Source organism: Nilaparvata lugens, chromosome 1 (genome assembly GCF_014356525.2).
Source record: "Nilaparvata lugens isolate BPH chromosome 1, ASM1435652v1, whole genome shotgun sequence".
NCBI classification, from domain to species: domain Eukaryota; kingdom Metazoa; phylum Arthropoda; class Insecta; order Hemiptera; family Delphacidae; genus Nilaparvata; species Nilaparvata lugens.
The window spans coordinates 24,476,536-24,497,506 of record NC_052504.1 but is presented as its reverse complement, the minus strand read 5'-3'; the positions used below and the strand labels follow the sequence as shown (position 1 = coordinate 24,497,506).

General features: G+C 34.6%; 1 protein-coding gene across 1 annotated transcript in view; it reads left to right on the top strand.

Annotated features, from left to right (window-relative positions):
- The window catches only part of LOC120350356, a 63,173-nt gene extending 47,536 nt beyond the window's left edge, over positions 1-15,637 (top strand). Inside the window, exons 3-4 of the mRNA XM_039423305.1 lie at positions 1,404-1,559; positions 15,560-15,637. Coding sequence (XP_039279239.1) covers positions 1,404-1,559; positions 15,560-15,631 — 228 coding nt within the window. The 3' untranslated portion in view covers positions 15,632-15,637. The remainder of the gene's footprint in view (positions 1-1,403; positions 1,560-15,559) is intronic.
- Positions 15,638-20,971: the final 5,334 nt, after the last annotated feature.

Genomic DNA, 20,971 nt, shown 5'->3' with positions numbered 1-20,971 from the left:
TGCTGAAATACTATTAAACACTCTCTACATGTTACCGCTTCGGTGTCTAACCGCTGACTGACGATTATAGATAGCTACCAATATTTAATAGTATTGAATAATACAATATCAAAACTATTTGAATAAAAGATTAAAATACTTATTTAATTTTAATATTCAAGCTCAACTGTCAACATTCGCACGGGAAGGGAAACACACACACACACACACACACACACACACACACACACACACACACACACACACACACACACACAACACACACACACACACACACACACACACACACACACACTACGCTCCTTGACTTTGAAACTCCTGAGAGGCCAAAATACGTTCTTCCGAGTACGTTTGACAATTGGAAAAATAATTTCAATTATTTCTGAGAAACTTTCCGCCACCTACTTATCTTTTGAAACAAAAACGTTTCTAGCATGTCAAAAATTACATGTTCTCTGCTCGAAATGTCTCGACATTGACACAATTATTAATTATTGAAAAATAACTATGGGTCGGATAAAAATGATCCAAACACCAATAGAAAGAAGACAGTCTCCTCGTTCATTTTATATAAAATTATTACTCATTACGACGCTACATGATTCGGAGAGAAGTGATATTCAAAAGAAAAACAAATCTTCGCGATGTTTCCAATTTTATCATAAAAGTTAAATTTCCTTTTAATCCTTCAACCCTGAAACTTTTTTAGCACTACTAGGATATCGGGGATGATATTATACATCCAATTCTAACGTTGAATTGAAAATTTGAGAAAGTTTCAATTATACACGATTTGGCAACCCTGTAATTTCTTCGGATGGAGGGCCAAGTCTCAACTTGTTTTACAAAAACTATAAAATCATGACCTCAGCTTATGGACAAAGTTAGTAGACAAACTGTCTACTAACGTTAATGGAAAGATACATTTTCAAGATGTTCGATGCTTTTGAATGGGGAGTATTATAGTATAGACAGCTGATTTATGATGAATAGTTCTATAGTCTGATTTTTACGGTAATATTGGTGTTCGAAGGAAACTCCTTTTCCTTTTTTATTATCCTTCAAATGTAAAATTTCAAAAAAAAACGTATTTATACGTCGACGCGAAATTCAAAAAGTCGACATAAATTACTATATAAATATATACGTCGACAAAAATTCACATACCTGTCAAATCTCATGGAAATTTTTATTGCTGCGTTTCGCTGTGAATGCGCAACATATAAACATTTAGAACATAAACATAGAGAGAAATGCAAAACCGTCGACTTGAATCTTAGACCTCACTTTGCTCGGTCAATTATTTAACTGAGCAAGCGGCGCTTTGCGCTGTTTAGAGCAAATGCTATGCTGCTACCTAATATGCTGCTGAAAGACTTGCTAAATGAATGTATTTGTTACAGAATGAAATACTGCGTAGATGTTTAGCAGATCTTCCATGGACCAATAAGCCACTATGGTTCAAGCAGAGCATGCTCATAATGATGACAAGAGCTAATGTTGACACTGAAATCAATCCATATGGAGTTTTCGTTCTCAACCTCATGTCCTACACAGATGTCAGTAATAATCTATTATTTTATAAATTCATTGTTTTTTTGTGGTTGACCAGTTCTGGGGCTGTATTCATCCTCCTTAGCACCTCATGGTTGGTAATTCTATCTGTCCATGGAATCCTCAGGATTCTTCTGAACAGCCATAATTCAAATGCATTGAGCCTGGATACTGTGTCCTCCTTCAGGGTCCATGATTCTACACCATACAGAAGCACTGAATGCACATAACATTTAAGGAGCCTTAGCTTTGTACCTAGGGTAAGATCATGGCTCCTGAAAACTGAACGCATTGTTAAAAAAACACTTTTGGCTTTCCAATCCGACATCTGATCTCCTGAGAACTGTCCCATGACTCATTGATCATAGTCCCCAGGTAGGTTTATTGTGAGACTCGTTCAATTCTTGTCTGGTTGATGTACTGGTTGACCCCTCCGATATTTCCTTTGCTAATGACCATGAGCTTTGTCTTGTTAGTATTTATATCAAGGCCATAGACTTTACTTGTTTCTGTGATCCTATTCACTCTGTTTTGAGGCCATCCATTGAATCAGAGAACACTATGGTTAAGTTGTTAAGTTCGACTCCATTTATTAAGATTCCTTCATCTATGTCTCCAAGCACTTCCCCAAAAATGTGTTCTGAGTACAGATTGAAAATAATTGGTGATAAGATGCAACCCTGCCTCACTCCACGCAAGATCCTCACTGGATCTGTATGCTCTCCATCCACTCTGAGGACCGCGGACTGATTCCAGTACAAGCTAGCTATTATTCTCAGGTATTTTCTGTCAATTCCAGTTTTCTTCAGTACATCCATCATTCGCTCATGTCTAACACGGCCAAACGCTTTTTAATAATCAATTAGACATGCAAAAACATTACAACCTACATCTCTGCATCTTATGAAACAAAATCTACAAACCAAACAAAGGCTCACTCGAGCCCACAGCTTTCACAGAACCAAATTGATTTCGTGCAATTTGCTCCTCACATTTGTGATAAATTCGTTTGTGAATAATTCTTAAAAACAATTTGAGCATGTGGCTCATCAAACTGATAGTTCGATAGTCCTCACAAGATCTTGCACTTGACTTTTTCGGAATTGCAATAAACTCTGATTCTAGCAACTGTGTTGGAATTTGCCCAGTTGAGTATATGTTGTTAAAAATTTTTGTTGAAATCTTCAAATTCTCCTTGTCAAGTAACTTCAAAAACTCTGTTGGAAATTCATCTGGGCCTGTTGCTTTTCCATCCCTCATCTGTTCAATAGCTGGAGTTACCTCCTCCAAGAGAATTTTGGGTCCTGTGCTGTCTTCCATGGCAGGTGGTTGTACTCTGAGGTCATGTAATATATCTTGCAGATATTGCTCCCAAACTTTCTTCTTATCTTCCTTACTTATGAGCAAATTACCATCCCCATCTGCTATTCGGCCAATATTACCATTCCGGAACTTCCCAGCCACCTCCCTCACCTTGCGATGGACATTAAAACTATCATATCTGCTTAGATGGAACTCTATCTCCTGACACTGTTCACCCTTCTCCTTTTCATTGACTTCTCTTATCTTCTTTCTAATGATTATCTGTATTCTCCTGTATTCAGTGAGATTGTCCTTGTGCCACTTCCTCTGTTCCATGAGTTCCAGTATTTCATCAGTCATCCATGATTTCCGTTTCCCTGAGTGCTTTTCCAGATATTGATCTTTTATAATCTTAACTACTTCCTGCATGGTAGCAAGTCCTCCCACTATACTCCTCACATTTATAACACTTGCAAATTTTCATTCAAAGCATTCTACACCACTTGCTGTATGGTAGGATCTTTCAGTTTTCTAAGATTATAGCTCTTTGCTCTCCGGGATGTAACTTTCTTCAATCTGATTTTGAACCTTCCAACCAAAGGGGTGTGGTCAGATTGTATATCTGCGCCTGGGTATGTTCTGACAGATAAGCAACAGCTCCGAAATCTTCTATCAACCAGTAAAGAGTCTATCTGGTTTCTCACAATTCTTCCTGGTCTATCCATTGGAGATTTCCATGTGTACAACCTTCATGGGTGGAGCTTGAATCAAGTGTTCATCACCACTAACTGGTTCGATTCAGCAAAAGTTTCCAAACTATCTCCACGAGCATTTCGATTTCCCAGCCCAAAAGGCCCCACGGAACTTGATGTTCTGCCTGATCCAAGTTTTGCATTAAAGTCGCCCATGACAATTGTCGAGTCTTGCTTCTTGAGTTTACTAATTATTCCATTCATACTATTGTAAAACTACATAAATGTTCCAAATTTCGTGAAAATCGTTAGAGCCGTTTTCGAGATCCGTTGAACATAAATAACCTGATATAAAAATACATACAAATATACAGAAATTGCTCGCTTAATATAATAGGATACATACGCCTCATTAAAAGAATCCATTAATGAATTTTCAAATTTCTGGATACTTTTCATCCTTCATATTTTTTTTATTTGTTTAAGCCTACTAGTAGTTGGGGAGTGAAAGAGGAAAATCTCAATGGTAATGAATCCTATACTAATATGGCCGGGACACAGGTAACCGCACCGAGCCCGCACCGCGGTACGGCCGAGTGTCGGACATACTACGGCGAGTGAGAAAACAGATGCTTTCAAACGTGCTTTCATACTACCGCACCACGTCAGCACCGTCGCCGTGTTTGTTGCCCAAGCCGTGCGCCGTGCCCGCGCCGTCACCGACTAGCTCAGTTTACTTTTTGACGGTGACGGTGTGACCTCGTGTAACATGGAGAGTAGAGAACCTATTGAAGAGATACGTAATCTTCCAGTTATGTACGATAAAAGTGATAAGAAATATGGGTGAACGGAAAAAATAAGTTAAACCAAAAGAAAAAGTATAACCAAATAATAAGTTAAGCCAAAGGTATAATGGACATAATATAATAAATTATAAAATATACAACAAAAAGTATAAAAGAAGGAGCCCGTGACTGTGTCTTAAATTTTTAATTTAAAACTAATTACGTTTAGATACATTTTTTTTGTTATTTCTATTAAAACTAGTCACTAGGACTAACCATTAATTTTGTTCTGTTATTTCTTATCCTAAATTCATTTTTATTGCTAAAGTCTTCCAGTAAAGCCTACAGTTCCAATCTATAATTTCACTACTTTAAATTATTTCACTACACTTTTATTCAATATACTTTAATCACTCCACTAGCACTACACCAACTCGAAGGGCTTTGTTCTCTTCAACCTCCTAGTGAGTTCAGTGTTGTCTAGTAGTTGGATGACTTCGGTGTTGTCGTGTTGATGAAGACGTGACTCATGTTGGGCTGCCAATCGTCTTATCTCCCAGGTCACATAGGGGATGTGCAGATCTCGGTGCAAATCGCTGTTCCTTATGTACCAGGGCGCATTCACCATGTTCCGCAGTACTTTGTTTTGGAATGTTTGAATCTGACTGATGCTAGATGTTCTAGAGCAGCCCCAAAGCTGAATTCCATACGTCCAGACAGGTTTTAGAATTTGTTTGTAAATCAATAACTTGTTGTCCAATGAGAGTTGTGATTGACGGCCCAACAGCCAATAGATTTTACTGTATTTGAGTCCTAGCTCGCTCCTTTTTATCTTGATATGCTCTTTCCATTTCAACTTGGCGTCAAGAGTCATTCAAGGTATTTTGCTGTGTTGCTGTGTGGTACTACATTCCCATTCAGATTTATTCGAATCGGGTCATTGATAATTTTGTTTGTGAAGTTGATATGAATAGACTTCATCTCATTTAATCGAATTCTCCATTTTTTGGTCCAGTCACTGAATCTGTTGCTAGCATTCTGTAGTTTTGTGGCTGCTTCTTGTACTGTTTCCCCTTCTGCCAGTATTGCAGTATCATCAGCAAAAGTAGCTATTGTCACTGCATCCAATTCGGGAAGATCGCTTGTGTACAGCACATAAAGAACTGGTCCAAGAACACTACCCTGTGGAACTCCAGCCCTTATTTTCTTCAATTCGGAGACGTCGTCACCTTGTTTTACTCTGAATAATCTGTTGTTGATGTATGATTTTAAAAGTTTTACAAGTTGAGTGGGGAGAATTTTATGAAGTTTAATGATCAGTCCTTCATGCCACACTTTGTCAAATGCCTGTGCCACATCAAGGAAGATTGCTGAACATATCGATTTTTTTCTCTAATGACTTCTCTATTACATTGGTGATTCTATGTACTTGGTCCAGGGTTGAGTGCTTCTGCCTGAAACCAAATTGATAGGCTGGTATCAGATTCCTGCTACTTATGATGGGAGTCAATCTCTTCATTAGCAATTTCTCAAAAAGCTTTGAAAGTTTGGATACATGAAGCAGAAGATAACAATTTTATTTCTGATATATATTTACGATACATGACTGATTGTGGTATTGTTAGGCACCGAAATATATATACCAGCACTATGATTCTCATCTTCTGTGTCTACAGGTAATTAGTTTAAAATTGAAAAATATAAATTTGAATTGGATATAACAAGCCGCAATAGTGTTATATTATTGACCGAGCGAAGTGAGGTCTAAGATTCAAGTCGACGGTTTGGCATTTCTCTTAATGTTTATATGTTCCGCATTTACGGCGAAACGCGGTAATAGATTTTGATGAAATTTGACAGGTATGTTCCTTTTTTAATTGCGCGTCGACGTATATACAAGGTTTTTGGAAATTTTGCATTTCAAGGAAAATATAAAAGGAAAAAGGAGCCTCCTTCATACGCCAATATTAGATTAAAAATCAGACTATAGAATAATTATTATTATTAATCATAAATCAGCTGTTTGGTGGACTATAATACTACCCGTTCAAAAACATCGAACTTCTTGAAAATGTATCTTTCCATTAAAGTTAGTAGACAGTTGACTATAATACTACCCGTTCAAAAACATCGAACATCTTGAAAATTGTATCTTTCCATCAACGTTGTAGACAGTTGTAGACAGCCAGACCTGATAACAGCGCTCACACTCACATTCCGGGTCGACACGTCACGGTACGATAGGACAGAAAGCTCTATGTTTATTTAGGATTTTTCTAGACATTTTAAATTGATAAATTATTTATTAATTTTTGAGAAAACATGACAACAGGTCAATGTAACTTACTGAGCGCGAGGTCTACTGTTCACAGAACCACTCATTAACATGTTCAGAGTTTAACACATTCAGAAATAAGATCACAGTAGCACTACAGAACTGAGATACCGCTGCCTCTCGGCTGTCGCACGGATATGTGTGTTCTCCTACCACCATCACCGTGTCGCGGGCGTAGCTCGGCCGTACCTCGGCACGGGCTCGGTGTGGTTATATGTGTCCCGGCCTTTAATCGAACAATTTCTGTTTATATGTTTAGACGTTAATATGTTTGTATTTCACCAGATCTCGAAAACCTCTCTAACGGTTCTCACGAAATTTGGAACATAGTAGGTTTATGATATAAAAATTCGATATAAAAATTATTTAAATATGTGATATAAAAATTCGATTGCACTTGATCCCATCCCTAGAAAAACTCGCTGAACGCCATTAAAAAGATAATTCATCCTTGGAAAAACAGCTGAGACTTTCGTCGTCTGTGGATAATGGAAGTGAGTGAGCGAGTGCGTCTGTGGAAAATCAAAATATCTCATCCCCGAAATTCATAAGCTGACGTATAGCCAGCTTTAAAATATAAACACGACCTAGAAGATGAACAAACCTTAATAGTTTGAAAGGTCAAATTATTCATAATTAATAAAAAATAATAATAATATTCAAAATAAAAACATATTCTTGCGATGTTTTCAAATTCATCATTATTTTCAAAGTTAATGACTATTTAACAGTTTCAAGTAATTAGTGAATGTTAATTATAATTCAATTTGGTCTTTAAACAATTTTAATTAGAAATTTTCTGTTTTCAAATGTTTGGACTAAAAATTGGACCTTAATCCAAGTGTATGGAACATAACCTAATTTTTGGACTATTTATAGTGTTAAATCAAAACGTTTCGGGAAAGAAACCGTTTTAGGCTGTGCCTGTTAGTCCTTCCCCAATCATTTTGAAGAATTGTGTTCTGTTTATCAATGAATAAATAACGAGCGAAGCTCGGTGCCCCGATATTTAATACTATAAGAAAAAAGCCTATTGCAATAAATTAATATACTAAAAATACTGTACACGGTATTCTAGACATAATACATGGAAAAGTTACAATGAAAATAGAAGGAGGGTCCAGTTACTTCAAAATAAAAGTGGATGCAAATTGTTGAAGATAATTATCATACTGCATCTCAAAAAAAATGATTAAATTATGATTGTGAGCCAATTTTGTAGTTTGGATTAGAATTGAATTCCAATATTCTATTTAACAAATAGTACTGTTTATAAAACCAATGATTATATTTCATGATACTACTATGAAATCAGAATGATACGGTGCTCATTGAAAAGCAAACAAACACGAACACAAACCCATTCTAGGTTTAATTCAAAATTAAGCTCAAATTCTTAATAGGAGAAGATCTGATTAAAAATAATTACGAGATATCACACCTTCTATACAGTTTGTAACAAGATGACAATAAAGAGTTTTTTTTAAAAAAAGGCAGGAAACCAGCAGCATGCTCTACTCTCTGAATACTCTCTGTATAAACACAAGTATCAACCTTTTAATCCTAAATTCTATATATTCCACGATAGGTGCTCAAATCGATGAGTTGAAATAAATTATGCAAAAACTGTATGTTTTGTACAGTACTGTACTGTATGTATGAGCCGTTTCGGAGCTCGGGGCTCTAAGTACTAGACTTTAAACTCTGGAATCAGAAAATTGGCTTTCCGAGTCAGAGCATTAACGTAGTCGAGAACTTGAATACACCCTGGAATTAAGGATTGGATTCCGAGCTCGGTATCTGTAAGTTCTGGACTTACAGAGTCCAGGACTGAAATAAGCGCTCAGATCTGAATTGACTTTCTGAGTCACAATTTTATCTTCTAAACTCCGGGGTCTATTAAGTTCTCGACTTATTTGAGTCCAGGACTTTAACGCAGTAAACATGAGGGAAATTCACAATATTCTGCTGTTATATTTTTGGAATTATAGCAAAACGGAAAAAGTTTATTGCAGCGGAATAATTCAAATGAGCATGCTCTCCAAACTATTTTGTAAGAATACGCTTCGATTTCTTTGTAGGCCTATTCAAAGCAAAACCTTTGAAAGGCGAATGAATAAGCTTTTCATTTTACGTTATGCTATTATTGATCATTGATCCTAACCAGTGATCTTTGAATAAAAATTTCATTAGGCTATTGAGTTTAAAAACGTATTTGTTTTGAAAAAAATTAATAATAATTTTTTATTATTGTTATATTATTACCAGTAGTTCAGTGAACAGTGGACCTCGCGCTCAGTAAGTGACATTGACCTGTTGTTATGTTTTCTCAATATTAAATAATTTATCAATTAAAAATGTCTACAAAAAATCCTGAATAAACATAGAGCTTTATGTCCTATCGTACCGTGACGTGTCGCCCCCGAATGTGAGTGTGAGCGCTGTTATCAGGTCTGGCTGTCGTCGATACGTCAATCTAATCAACCCATCAGGGAACATTCTGTGTTGCCGTGTTGGCGGAAAATCGGTGTGTTGAAATTAACAAAATAGACTACCAAAATGCTGATTTCCTACAAACTTCATTTCTCACTTTCCATGATTCCAGAAATCAATTTCTTTTCAATAATATTTGTTGCAATTTTTATCATCAGATTGAAAAAGAAAAATGTAAAAAAATGTTCAAACTGAATCATGACCTCAGCTTATGGACAGACAAATTAAGTGGACAAACTGTCTACTAACGTTAATGGAAAGATACATTTTCAAGATGGTCGATGTTTTTGAACGGGAAGTATTATAGTTCACTAGACAGCTGATTTATGATGAATAATTCTATAGTCTGTTTTTTACGGTAATATTGGTGTTCGAAGGAAACTCCTTTCCCTTTTGTATTATCCTTAAAATGCAAAATTTTTAGAAAACCGTATATGTATACGTCGACGCGGAATTCAAAAAGGAACATACCTGTCAAATTTCATGAAAATCTATTGCTGCGTTTCGCTGTAAATGCGCAACATATGAAGACATAAACATAAAGAGGAATGTAAACCCGTCGACTTGAATCTTAGATCTCACTTTGCTCGGTCAATTAATAATATGTTGAATATGACATTGATTATTAACATCCAGATTGGAATATAGATTCTAAGGCTTAAACATACTTTTATTATTTTTCTTGAACATTTTTAGGTTATGTCACAGTCGTAAAATGAAGTTAGTTTTTTACACATAATAATTATGCTTCAATTTTATTCCAAAATGAACTTGCAAATTATAATATTTTGAATTTAGATGGACTACCGTAATCCAAATAATTTAGGTATTTCATGACATCTATTTGGCTTTTTATCTACTCTAAATTAATAACTGAATTGTGTTTGCTCAGTCAAGTCAAGAACTTGAATTTAATCCCTACCGAAGTCGAGGGTTTAAAATCATGCTGTTTCAAGTCCTAGACTGAACGATTTTTGATAAATCATTGACTCGGAAAGATGCGAGACTCTAATTCAAGTCCTGGACTTATAATCCCTTCACTCAGAAAGCGAAATTATTATGAAATCCAGGGTCTAACGTGATCTCTAAACTCCAGAGTCTATTTAAGTCCTCAAATACGTTAACGCTCTGACTCCGAAAGCCAGTTTTCTGACTACAGAGTTTAAAGCCAGTTAAAGTCTAGAACTTAGCTAAATCCGGCGCTCGGAGACCTGCCATAAGAGATCACGTTAGACTCTGGAGTTCATAATTATTTCGATTTCTGAATGAAGGGCTAATAAGTCCGGGTCTTGAATTAGATTCTCGCCTCTTCCCGAGTCAGCACATCTCAGTTATTGTTTTGGAGTAGATTAATAGCCAAATAAATGTCTTGAAATACTTCAATTATTTGGATTTGTATTTCTAAATTCATAATTTGTAGTTTGCAAGTCTATTTTAAAATAAAGTTCTATCAGAATTATTATGCGTAAAAAACTAACCTTATTATACGACTGTGACATAACCTTAGAATTTTCAAGAAAAATAATACAGGGATTGCCTTGGAATTTCATTTTTCAATGTGAATATTATTAATGAAAGTCATATTCAGCATAATATTAATAATACAAATTTAACAATCATAGATTATTATTCCAGTTTTTTCAAAACAAATACGTTCAAATAGTTCTCTATTTATCATTGCATTCATACAATATATATATAGTGTCATAAAACAATAAAATAAGATAATAATAATTTACAATAATCAGTTGAGAAAGTCTTGTGTAGAATAAGGACCAATAATTGAAATTGAATATCTTTCCAATCATTCTTGAAAATCGCACCATCCTTCTCTCTGATATTAATTGGTAGCTGTTTGAAGAACTTAGCTCCCATGTAGGAAGAACGTTTCTCGAAGAATTGTCTCCTATGTTGTTGAAGTCCATACGTTCTTCTTGAGAGTGTATTATATCGATGATTAACATATATTTCATTTTTATATTTTAGAGTCAGAATACATTCCATTATATAGAGTCCATAAACGGTCAAGATGTTGAGGCTTTTAAATTTCTCTCGTACAGTCTCTCTGAAACCTAACATCAAGATTATCCTTACTGCTTTTTTCTGTAACATAAATAATTTTTTTTTAGTTTCCAAGAGATGTTCCTCCATAGAGACCTATTCCAAGAAAACACATACGTTTTCCAACTCAATAGCCTACTAAAATTTCCATTCCAAAATTAGTGGTTGTAGCCCAGGCAATGAATGCTCAAAAGAGGGTATACAATAAAAAGTTTGGGAGACATTTTTCGACCCCGCAGTTCTTATAAGGGTAGTAAGGAGGTAAACTTATCAAAAGTCCCCACCCCAATCTCATGTGCTGAGAAGGTGGGGGTGGTTTGTAGGTACCATTTTTTTGTTTCTCGGATATAACCCGAAAACTAAGTATCATACGGAAATACCTGTTTCATACAAAATGAGAGCTTACATAATTATTTCCCTACAATATTCATCTCTCAACTTTTTCCATATCTTTTCTAGTTTTCGAGATATCCGCTATCGAAGGAGTGACATTTTTGAAAAAACGCGTTTTCCTCCATTTTTTTTTTATTTCTGCTAATATAACTTTTTAAAAATCGATGAAAATCGAAGAAATCTATACTGATTATGAGCTTATAGAGCATTGAATTCTCGTATAATATTTCACACTTTTACGCATTTTCCTACAACTATTGCAGCAGCTTTATTGTTGGGTGTGAAATATCCAGTTTTTCCACAATAGACCAATTTATTGACAAAGGAAGTCGGAGGGAATGTTTTGAACACAATTTTTGACTTTTCAGCTTTGTTGAGACTAGTTAAGAGGAGAACATATCAAAAGTCCACATTCTCAACTCATGTGCTAAGGGGATGAGGGTGGTTTAAAAGTTGAGATTTTCAGCTTTTTGCTTCCTCACTCATTTCTTGAGAACAATACGTTCAACCGACATAACTAACTGTACAAAAATTAAGATTGGAAATTCTTTGCCCCAAATTCAGTGGAATTTTGTGGTATTTCCCACAGTTCTCGAGATATTCGCTCTTGAAGGTGTGTAATTGTTAAAATAACATGTTTTTATCCATGCTCATTTGAATCAGCCTACTACAATCAGCTGTTCTGCTATAATGCCAACATTACAACAGTAAAATGATGAAAATTTCCCTCATGATTATTTCTTCAAGACCTGGACACAGTATACATACAGTACGGAAACTTGGCTATACCCTGACGCCAAAATCCGCCATCTTGTTAGGAAGCGCCGCATTGTAATAGTATTGATGGTAGGTTCGGATCACTTTAATGATCCGGATCAATTGATCTCGTTCACTGCCACGAGCCAATCAGAAGACCAGGATTGGAACTTCTCAAGGTCACGTAACGTGTTTAGTATTGGGGTCATGTAAAAAGCATTGGTTAGATAGGCGTTTGATTACAAGTTTCCATTCTGTATCTATTCTGTGACCTGGACTCAAATGAGTCGAGAGCTCAATAGACCCCGGAGTTTAGAAGATAAACCCGTGACTCAGAAAGTCGATTTAGACACGAGCGCTTATTTTAGTCCTGGACTATGTAAATCCAGAAGTTATAGATCCCGAGCTCGGAAACCGGCCCTAAATTACATTTCAAGCAAGGAACTAATATCGAATGAAGGCGCTGTTTATGCAATCCGCACTACACTAATGTTGGTTGCAATAAAAACAAACTTACCATATTGATTTTCAAACTTGATTTTATCAAAATAAATTGATTTTTTAAACATTATTGATAATTTAATATTGGAAAATCGATTTGTTAAAATATTTTTGTAAAGCCAGAACTCACTTATTTCAACAATATTATTCCAATCATCACTATTCACTATACGTTTTTTGTCTGGGAAAATATCACTGAGTGAATTTTTTGAGCAATGATTCAGGGGTGTTGAACTCAAATCAAGTTCACCTTCAGAATCTTTTAGTTTATGCAAAGTACCACAGAAATCTCGAAATTTTTGTAACTGCTTTATTCTGTTTGACTCAAATTCCAGCCAAATCCAAAGTATAATATTTCAAATAAAACCCCCCTTTTCCATTATACTTTGAATCAGTAAGGCAATGGATTATTCTATTAAACTCTCTGTTTAGGAGTACCAAATTTTAATTTTCCAAAAACATCACGGTCCTGCTCTCCCTCAGCTCTGATTTTGTTTTCTATGTTGGAACTGAATACTATTCAATATATATTTTATGCGTGTTCAAGAATATTATCAAATAACAGGAAATCCAATTCATAGACTATTTCCAAAAATAGGTCATAAAAATATTTTTTCTTTATAGCAATATTACTATATCTACCTGGTTTTTGTTTGACTTGGTTCAGTGAGTTGACCTTCTGAGCCTTCTGGCTCATATATCTTTGAGTGTCCAAAAAACCACAAGATTTTTATTTTTAGATGATATTATTTAATTGAAATTTCTATCAAATCCACCCTATGAACGAAAATCATTCCTGCTGGGATGATCCGTGTGAATACTGGAGTGATCCGTGGTCTAGTGAATAGACATCCCGTGTTCAAACCCTCTGATTACCAAAAGTTTTCTAACCAGATCATTTCTGTGTTATTGGATAAGCACGTTGAAATGTCGGTCCCAGCTAAAGTATAATAGTTCTAAGGCCCATTGACGGCTTAAATTATAATTCAATTTACGTTAATTTATTTCTGCTTTTTTTGCAGTAAACTTTACTTTATCCCTGCTTTTTGCTATAAACGTATAAGAGAATGAGATCTGATCCATCTTTCTATAATTATGTTCTATGAGTAGTGCATTTGTATGCTTTCAAGGTTCAATACGCTTGTTTTAAAAAATCAAAGAATTGATGAAATTCTTAACCATTTCACGGTTCAAGCAATACGTCAATTGAAAAGAAGGATCGAAGACGAATTCATGCTAACTCAGCTTGTAGTAGAAAGATTTGCCTGCAATTGAAAAATTAGTTTCAATCTTGCATCAATTCTCATTTGAAGGCCGTTTATCAATAGTGAAATCTTTAAAAGAACTATGTCTCATTTTTCATAATTGGGTATCTTCAATGCGAGCTCATCTATGAAGTTGTGCATTTGTGCTCAAAAAAGAAGAATTTCTACCCTACAATTTCAAATTCTCAATTCCGAATTTTCCAACAGCATTATTCACAGAATGAGAATGAGGTAATTATGTGTACTGGAAAAATTGTAATTATGTTTGAGTATTCATGTTCATTACTTCTCATTAGCTAAAATAATAGTTTTGAAAATGTCGAGATAAGGGAAAGGTATCCCTTTCAAACTTCTTTCATCGTTTCTATTGCGGATGATGTCCACATGAGCTTTTTGCTTGTGCGTGCCATCGGCGATATTCGAATCCACGAACCAGGCGATGCTAGCAGACCTAAGTTTGTAAAGCTCATAGCATCAAGTTCTAATTTATTAGCCATGAAATTGCAACACAAATAGGCACAGTGCAATAATTGAGATACAAATATAGGAGACTAGCCAGCAGTTTCTATACATATTAATCACTACTACTACTATTTCCTATACTATTATTTCTACTAAAGCAACCCGGCCGGAAAATGGTTAAATTGATGGGAGGTTTACATTTGAAAGTTACACCTGAAAAATATTGAAATTTTCATTACTAAATTCCCTGGATGTGAATAATTCAACATAAATAATACCCTCTAAATAAAGGCACCTCGGAAATTCTTCCTCCCAAACTATTTGAGGGCCATAATTGGACTACAGTGGACATCAGTGGTTTGCTCATTTCAGGAGTGTGGAAGTGTCTCTCAACCCGAGAACGAAACTCTGACGAGTTATCTATGAAGCTTTAAAGAAATTAAAATTACAAATATCTGGCTTCATCAAGAAAAAGCCACAGAAAGCACAAGGCTTAATAAATACCTTTATGCAATCTCGCAAGGTCGTCTTTATTTTGGCTCTATTCTTCAATTGAGAGGCGTTATTTGGACCTCTAGCTTTTTCATTGAACACGGAATTTGCTCGAAACAAGAAGAATATTTTGCATCACCATAATTTTTTACATTCCAATGACTCTGCAAGAAGTAGAGAAAAACTTCAATAATCAACTTCCCCACCGAATGCTCAATGGATGTCTACTCATTTTACTGATGTAATTTTGAAAACTGGAACTAAAATTGGGGTATAGTTTTTTAATTTTGAATGCATTTAATTCAAAATACCATTCAAAAGAGAAAGTTCATGAACAGTTTTTCCATGTACGCATTTCTCAGTACAAACGCATCCCATTCAGTAGTATTTACAGTTTGAAATGAATCTCACTGTTATAACATTTCTCTCAGATAGTTCATAAATAATGAGACTTTTCGTTTGTTACAGTTGATGAAAGCTGCTTTCTCTTTTGGAAACATTCTATACAGAAGAAAAAAATTGGACTCGATGAAAACTTGAATTTTTTGTAACATTCCAACTTTAATAAATATGCAATCATTTGTCACATTATTTTCCTTCATTCCAGAAGTTTTCTTCATGCATTATTTTCTCTAATTGAGATCACTGACTGAATTGATCCAATGAAATTAATAAATTGTTGCTAGCTGAATATTGTCCAGTTTTGATAACACAACTTATTAAATATTTTTTAATATCAAACTCATAGATTCAATAATGAACATAATGAATCATTTGATTTGATAAGTATCCCAGAATCCGATACTGATTTAATAATACTCATTAAACAAGCATAGCGATTTCTTACTTTTGAAGTTTGAATCGTCATTGGTCGTTTGTGGGTTCGTTTCTTTGTATATTCGGCAGTAACTTTTAGATGCTTTCATAAATAAACTTCAAATTTTCAACTCACATATATTTTGAACCATTATATAAATTGACTATGTTGGCCAATGGAATCGACTCACTCCTTTGACATTTTTTAAGATACTAGCTCACCCGGCGAACCGCCAAAAAGTCAATGTATCTCATGTCACACGACTTTATTTGGTGGATCATGAAATTTATCTGACAATCAATATCTTCATTCACATCTCAATACGGACTTCCTATGTGCTTAGTCATGCAGCATTTATTATTCCGAAAACATATTCTTCTCAATCATTTGGTACTAATATCTATCAGTAAAGTTTTGAATTAAAAAAGTATAGATAGGTTAAATCAGTGTTCAAAGATGAATTCAATGTTTTCATAGCTGCTGATTGTCAATAGATGGTCAAGAAAATATGCGATGTACGATGAATGACACAGAATTCCATCTTCTATTTTATGATGAATATAAAAATTCATACAAACAAACAGACATAGATAGATTACAATGATCCATAATAGACATAGATAGATTACAATCCATGAGACAATACTAAAGATTTTTGGAAATGTCAACTATTAATAATAATTATAATAAAATGTGATTTTTTTCACTTAAAAGTTTTATTAAATACGATAGTGATAATAATAATAATAAATTAATTAACTTGATTGCAAAATTTTTCATTGAATAATTATTTGATTAAATTCAAGTTCAATCGTAATGAAAACAACTTCCTTCAAAAAAAATTATAAAAGGTTTCGAGGGAAGAAATTAAGAACAAAAAAAGTTGAAGTCTTGGGATTCGAACCTAGAAACTTTTGCTTTAAAGCCGACTGCTTTACCAATACGCCACAACAGCGGTTGGAATCGGATGTCTTGTAACAACGCTATAACCTCCATCAAATTGCATTATCCTAATTCTTATTTTGCTACCTATACAGGGTGATTCATAATTATGGTGAAATAATTTTATAAGTTATAGAAGAGGTAAAAATAAGAAAAAAAGTTCTAGTAAATATATATCCATAAACGCTTCATTAGCGAGCTATACAGAGTGAAAGATTCCGCCCGGAATTCAGTTCCTCTGGTGAAATACACCGATGCTGAATTGTTTGGGGACTAGTTTTTGAAAAACTTATGCTGGATTCATATGGAAAAATATCTGAAAAATTGAATTAAACTAGTCTGGAAGCTGTAGTGTGAGTAGTTTTTGAGAAAAAAGTTGAAGTATGCAGAAAATTTAAGTAGAAAAACACAGACTTTCACATTTGATGTCCAATAACTTTCTTTAATGACCAGTGAACAAATAATTTTTCGTGATAAAAATTTTAGAGAATTTAATTCTGAAAAGAATTATTATGTAAGCTGTGTGAACTAAATTTAAATAAAAGTTGAATAAAATGTATTCTTATGTAGTACATTACACCACAAAAATTTGCTATTTTATGAGGAGAGAACTATAATAACTCATAGGTTGTAGCTGATTGCAAATAGAACATGGATTCAAAGAACAGCTGTTCCAAAACAGCTGATTTATTTTGTTTTGAATAAGAGAATATTTAAATAAAATTATCAGCTAATTATTAGCTTTACTTCAACTTTTTTCTCAAAAACTACTCACACTACAGCTTCCAGAATAGTTTTATTCAATTCTTCAGATATTTTTCCATGTGAATCCAGCATACGTTTTTCAAAAACTAGTCCCCAAACAATTCAGCATCGGTGTATTTCACCAGAGGAACTGAATTCCGGACGAAATCTTACACTCTGTATAGCTCGCTAATGGAGCGTTTATGGATATATGTTTATGAGAACTTTTTTTCTTATTTTTACCTCTACCATCACGTATTGAATTTTTTCACCATAATTAAGAATCACCCTGTAGATAAGAATGAAAATAGTGGTATATTTCATTACAAAAAAAAATTCAATTCGTTTCTGTCTTATAATTAATATAATTCATTATTTTTCATTATTTATGAATTATAATTAAAATTATTCATTAATTTTTGCATCTACTTGTAAAGTGATACAAATAGCCAAGAAAATGCTGGCAATATTCGAATAATATGCTGTTATATTTTAGGATGGACTGCGATTGAATTCGCCCCCAAAATAGAAGGAAAATGATTATTCATAGAACTTTGTTAAAAATAATTCGACACATATTATTTAAAATGATTGTTCAAAGAGCTGAATAATTTAGCTGGTAATTGGGTTCAACAAATTTTCGTTTCTGATACACGGATTTCAGTAGGCTACGTACGGTAGCCTACTGTACCTAACCTTCATCATACTTTAAATACATATCTTATGTTAAGAGAAAGTTGTCAATATTTCACCAATTTAGGAATTTGTCAGCGGAACAATATTGTATGTTAGATATATTATAGTATTGATTCCATTTAGAATCTAAATTCTTACATAATTTTATAACATAGGTAATTTAACTCACCGCTCGTACCGGCGGCGGTAGTGTTGTATGGTAGATGATTTTCAGTATTTAATATCATATTTAAAGATGAAAACAGCTTTTCGAGAATTTGAAAGATTGAGAATCAATAAAATGTTGTTATTCAAAACTTAACAAATTACAATAATATAATATTATCACAATCGCTATAAGCTGCCAGCATTTGTATCAAAACTCCTGTATCTAAACATGAGCATCCTGTATTGAAACACATCATATTGCTACACATTATTATCAGCGTATCAATTTCTCTTCCTTTATACAAACAAATTCTACAAAAATAGGTATGCCGTAATTATGATGTTCCATAAATGAAATTTCAACATTATTTCTGAAAAATCTGGAAGGAAAATTGAAATTTGGGCTACTAGGTGCACGAAATTGATATTTTAAGAATCTATGTGCAAAATTTGGAGATCTGAATCATTCCCGTTTTTTTGGTATACAATCCACAAGTTGACATGTTTTGATGCGAACAAACACAACCCGACTCTCTCTTATTATATAGATTATATAGATAACAGGATGTCATAGAAATAGCATAAAGGTGAAAAATGAATGCTAAACATTGCAGAATTAATTCTGATGAACAGTAATAGAGGAGGCTGTAGTTTATAACTGCGCGAGGTCTACTGTTCACATAAGTACCAGTATAGTGATTAGACTATTTCCATCCTTGATGTAAAGAACTAATCCCAACTCGCCCTCTAATTTATAATAACATCATTACTTGAATACTGAATTTTAATTATTTCAATACTTACTATGTTAAGAGTACATTACTGACCAAGTACTTCATGCATTTTGTCATTTTTACAACTGACATCAAATTAATTTATCACTTCAGGTGGTACGTGGAGCACAGCTGATGACTACAATTATTGCAAATATTGTAAGAAATAATGATAATATTAATTTTATGATAAAAATCGCAGGCGATTGAACTAGCTATAACTAGTAACTTGTAACTAGATTGTCTGCCAACTAGTAATAACTTCAGAATCATCACTAGGGCCCTGACCAACAATAGAATAAGAGATATCCAGTTGGTCTTGCTAGAGGGGCCGTTTGCATAAAAGCCTGTTAAATTTTAATCATAGGATGAAACTCAATGAGGACAAGTCATTTCATGTCAGCTTCACCAACAGGAGAACTGATGAGCACCATCCAAGATCCGATCAGCTTTAATAATATCGTCATACCACATGCAAATTCTGCTAAATAACTAGGCATGACACTTGATGCTAAGCTTCGCTGGAAAGAGTATATCAAGAAGAAAAAAGAAGAGCTCACCATAAAATACAAGAAAATCTACTGGCTTATTGGAAGAAACACATCACTTTCAATACCAAACAAAGTTCTCCTGTACAAACAGATCTTCAAACCTGTCTGGACCTATGGTATCCAACTATGAAGGTCCTCCCGCTAAGGAAGGGGTGGCCAAGTTCCCTCTAGGGCGCCCGGCCACCCCTGACTCAGCCTCTTGATTTGTGCCTGGAGTTTCACCCATCTCTGGTCTCTTGGGTTTTTCCTTTTTGCCCCTCTGAAACTTCGCAGGGCCAAAAGCCTCACCTCTCCAAAGACATCTTGCCTAAATAGCTGCCCTTCCTTGAGCAGTGGCGAGGTTTGGTCTCTGCACCCAAAACTCATGAGTTGGACTACTAGTTTTTTTATAGGTCCTTCCACTGAGAGAGGGGACGCCAAACTGCCTCTAGGGCGCCCAGCCACCCTTGAATCAGCCTCTTGACTCACATTTGTGCCTGGAGCTCAGCCCATCTCTGGTCTCTTAGGTTTTCCTTTTTGCTCCTCCAAAACTATGCAGGGTCTAAAGCCTCACCTCTCCCAAGCAGTTTTGCCTGGATGGCTCCCTTCTTTGAGCAGTGGTTTTCAACACATTCTTGAGTACAGTGTTCGATTCAAAACTCCCCCAACCCACAGGGGACTGAATCAGTGTAGTGCGAGTGGTTTCAAGTGAAAAAGCAGAGCAGTGATTAGTACAGTTATTTAATTTGAGTACATAATATTATAATTAGCAGTAAGAGTTCCTAGTGAGAGTTGCACTCTATTTTATTTTCATTTAGTAGGTTAAGTTCGATAACATTTTCTCATTAGTCTCATGACTAGATAGCAATAGTAAATTTAAAAAAAAATAATAATCATTAAATTCCATGAGAGCCGATCAGAGAATGTTTTCTGGGGTGAAGGCTTCTCTGATTGGCTCTCATGGAATTCAATCGGGATTTCCAACTTTTGTAACAGCCCATAACAATAACTATTTCAACTTGTATCGACATGATGACTGGAATACTGAGTGGGACCCATAGACCCCACAGAGCACTTATGTTAGAACAAGAGGCACAAGTTGTACTAGAGAGAATAATTATTGAGAATCTCGTAGTCTACGCATCTGCATGAATATATGATACTTCAGAAATAATTTTCTATCTACAATCTCCATTCAGTCCAATCAATTACCTTATCTTGAAAGACTCAA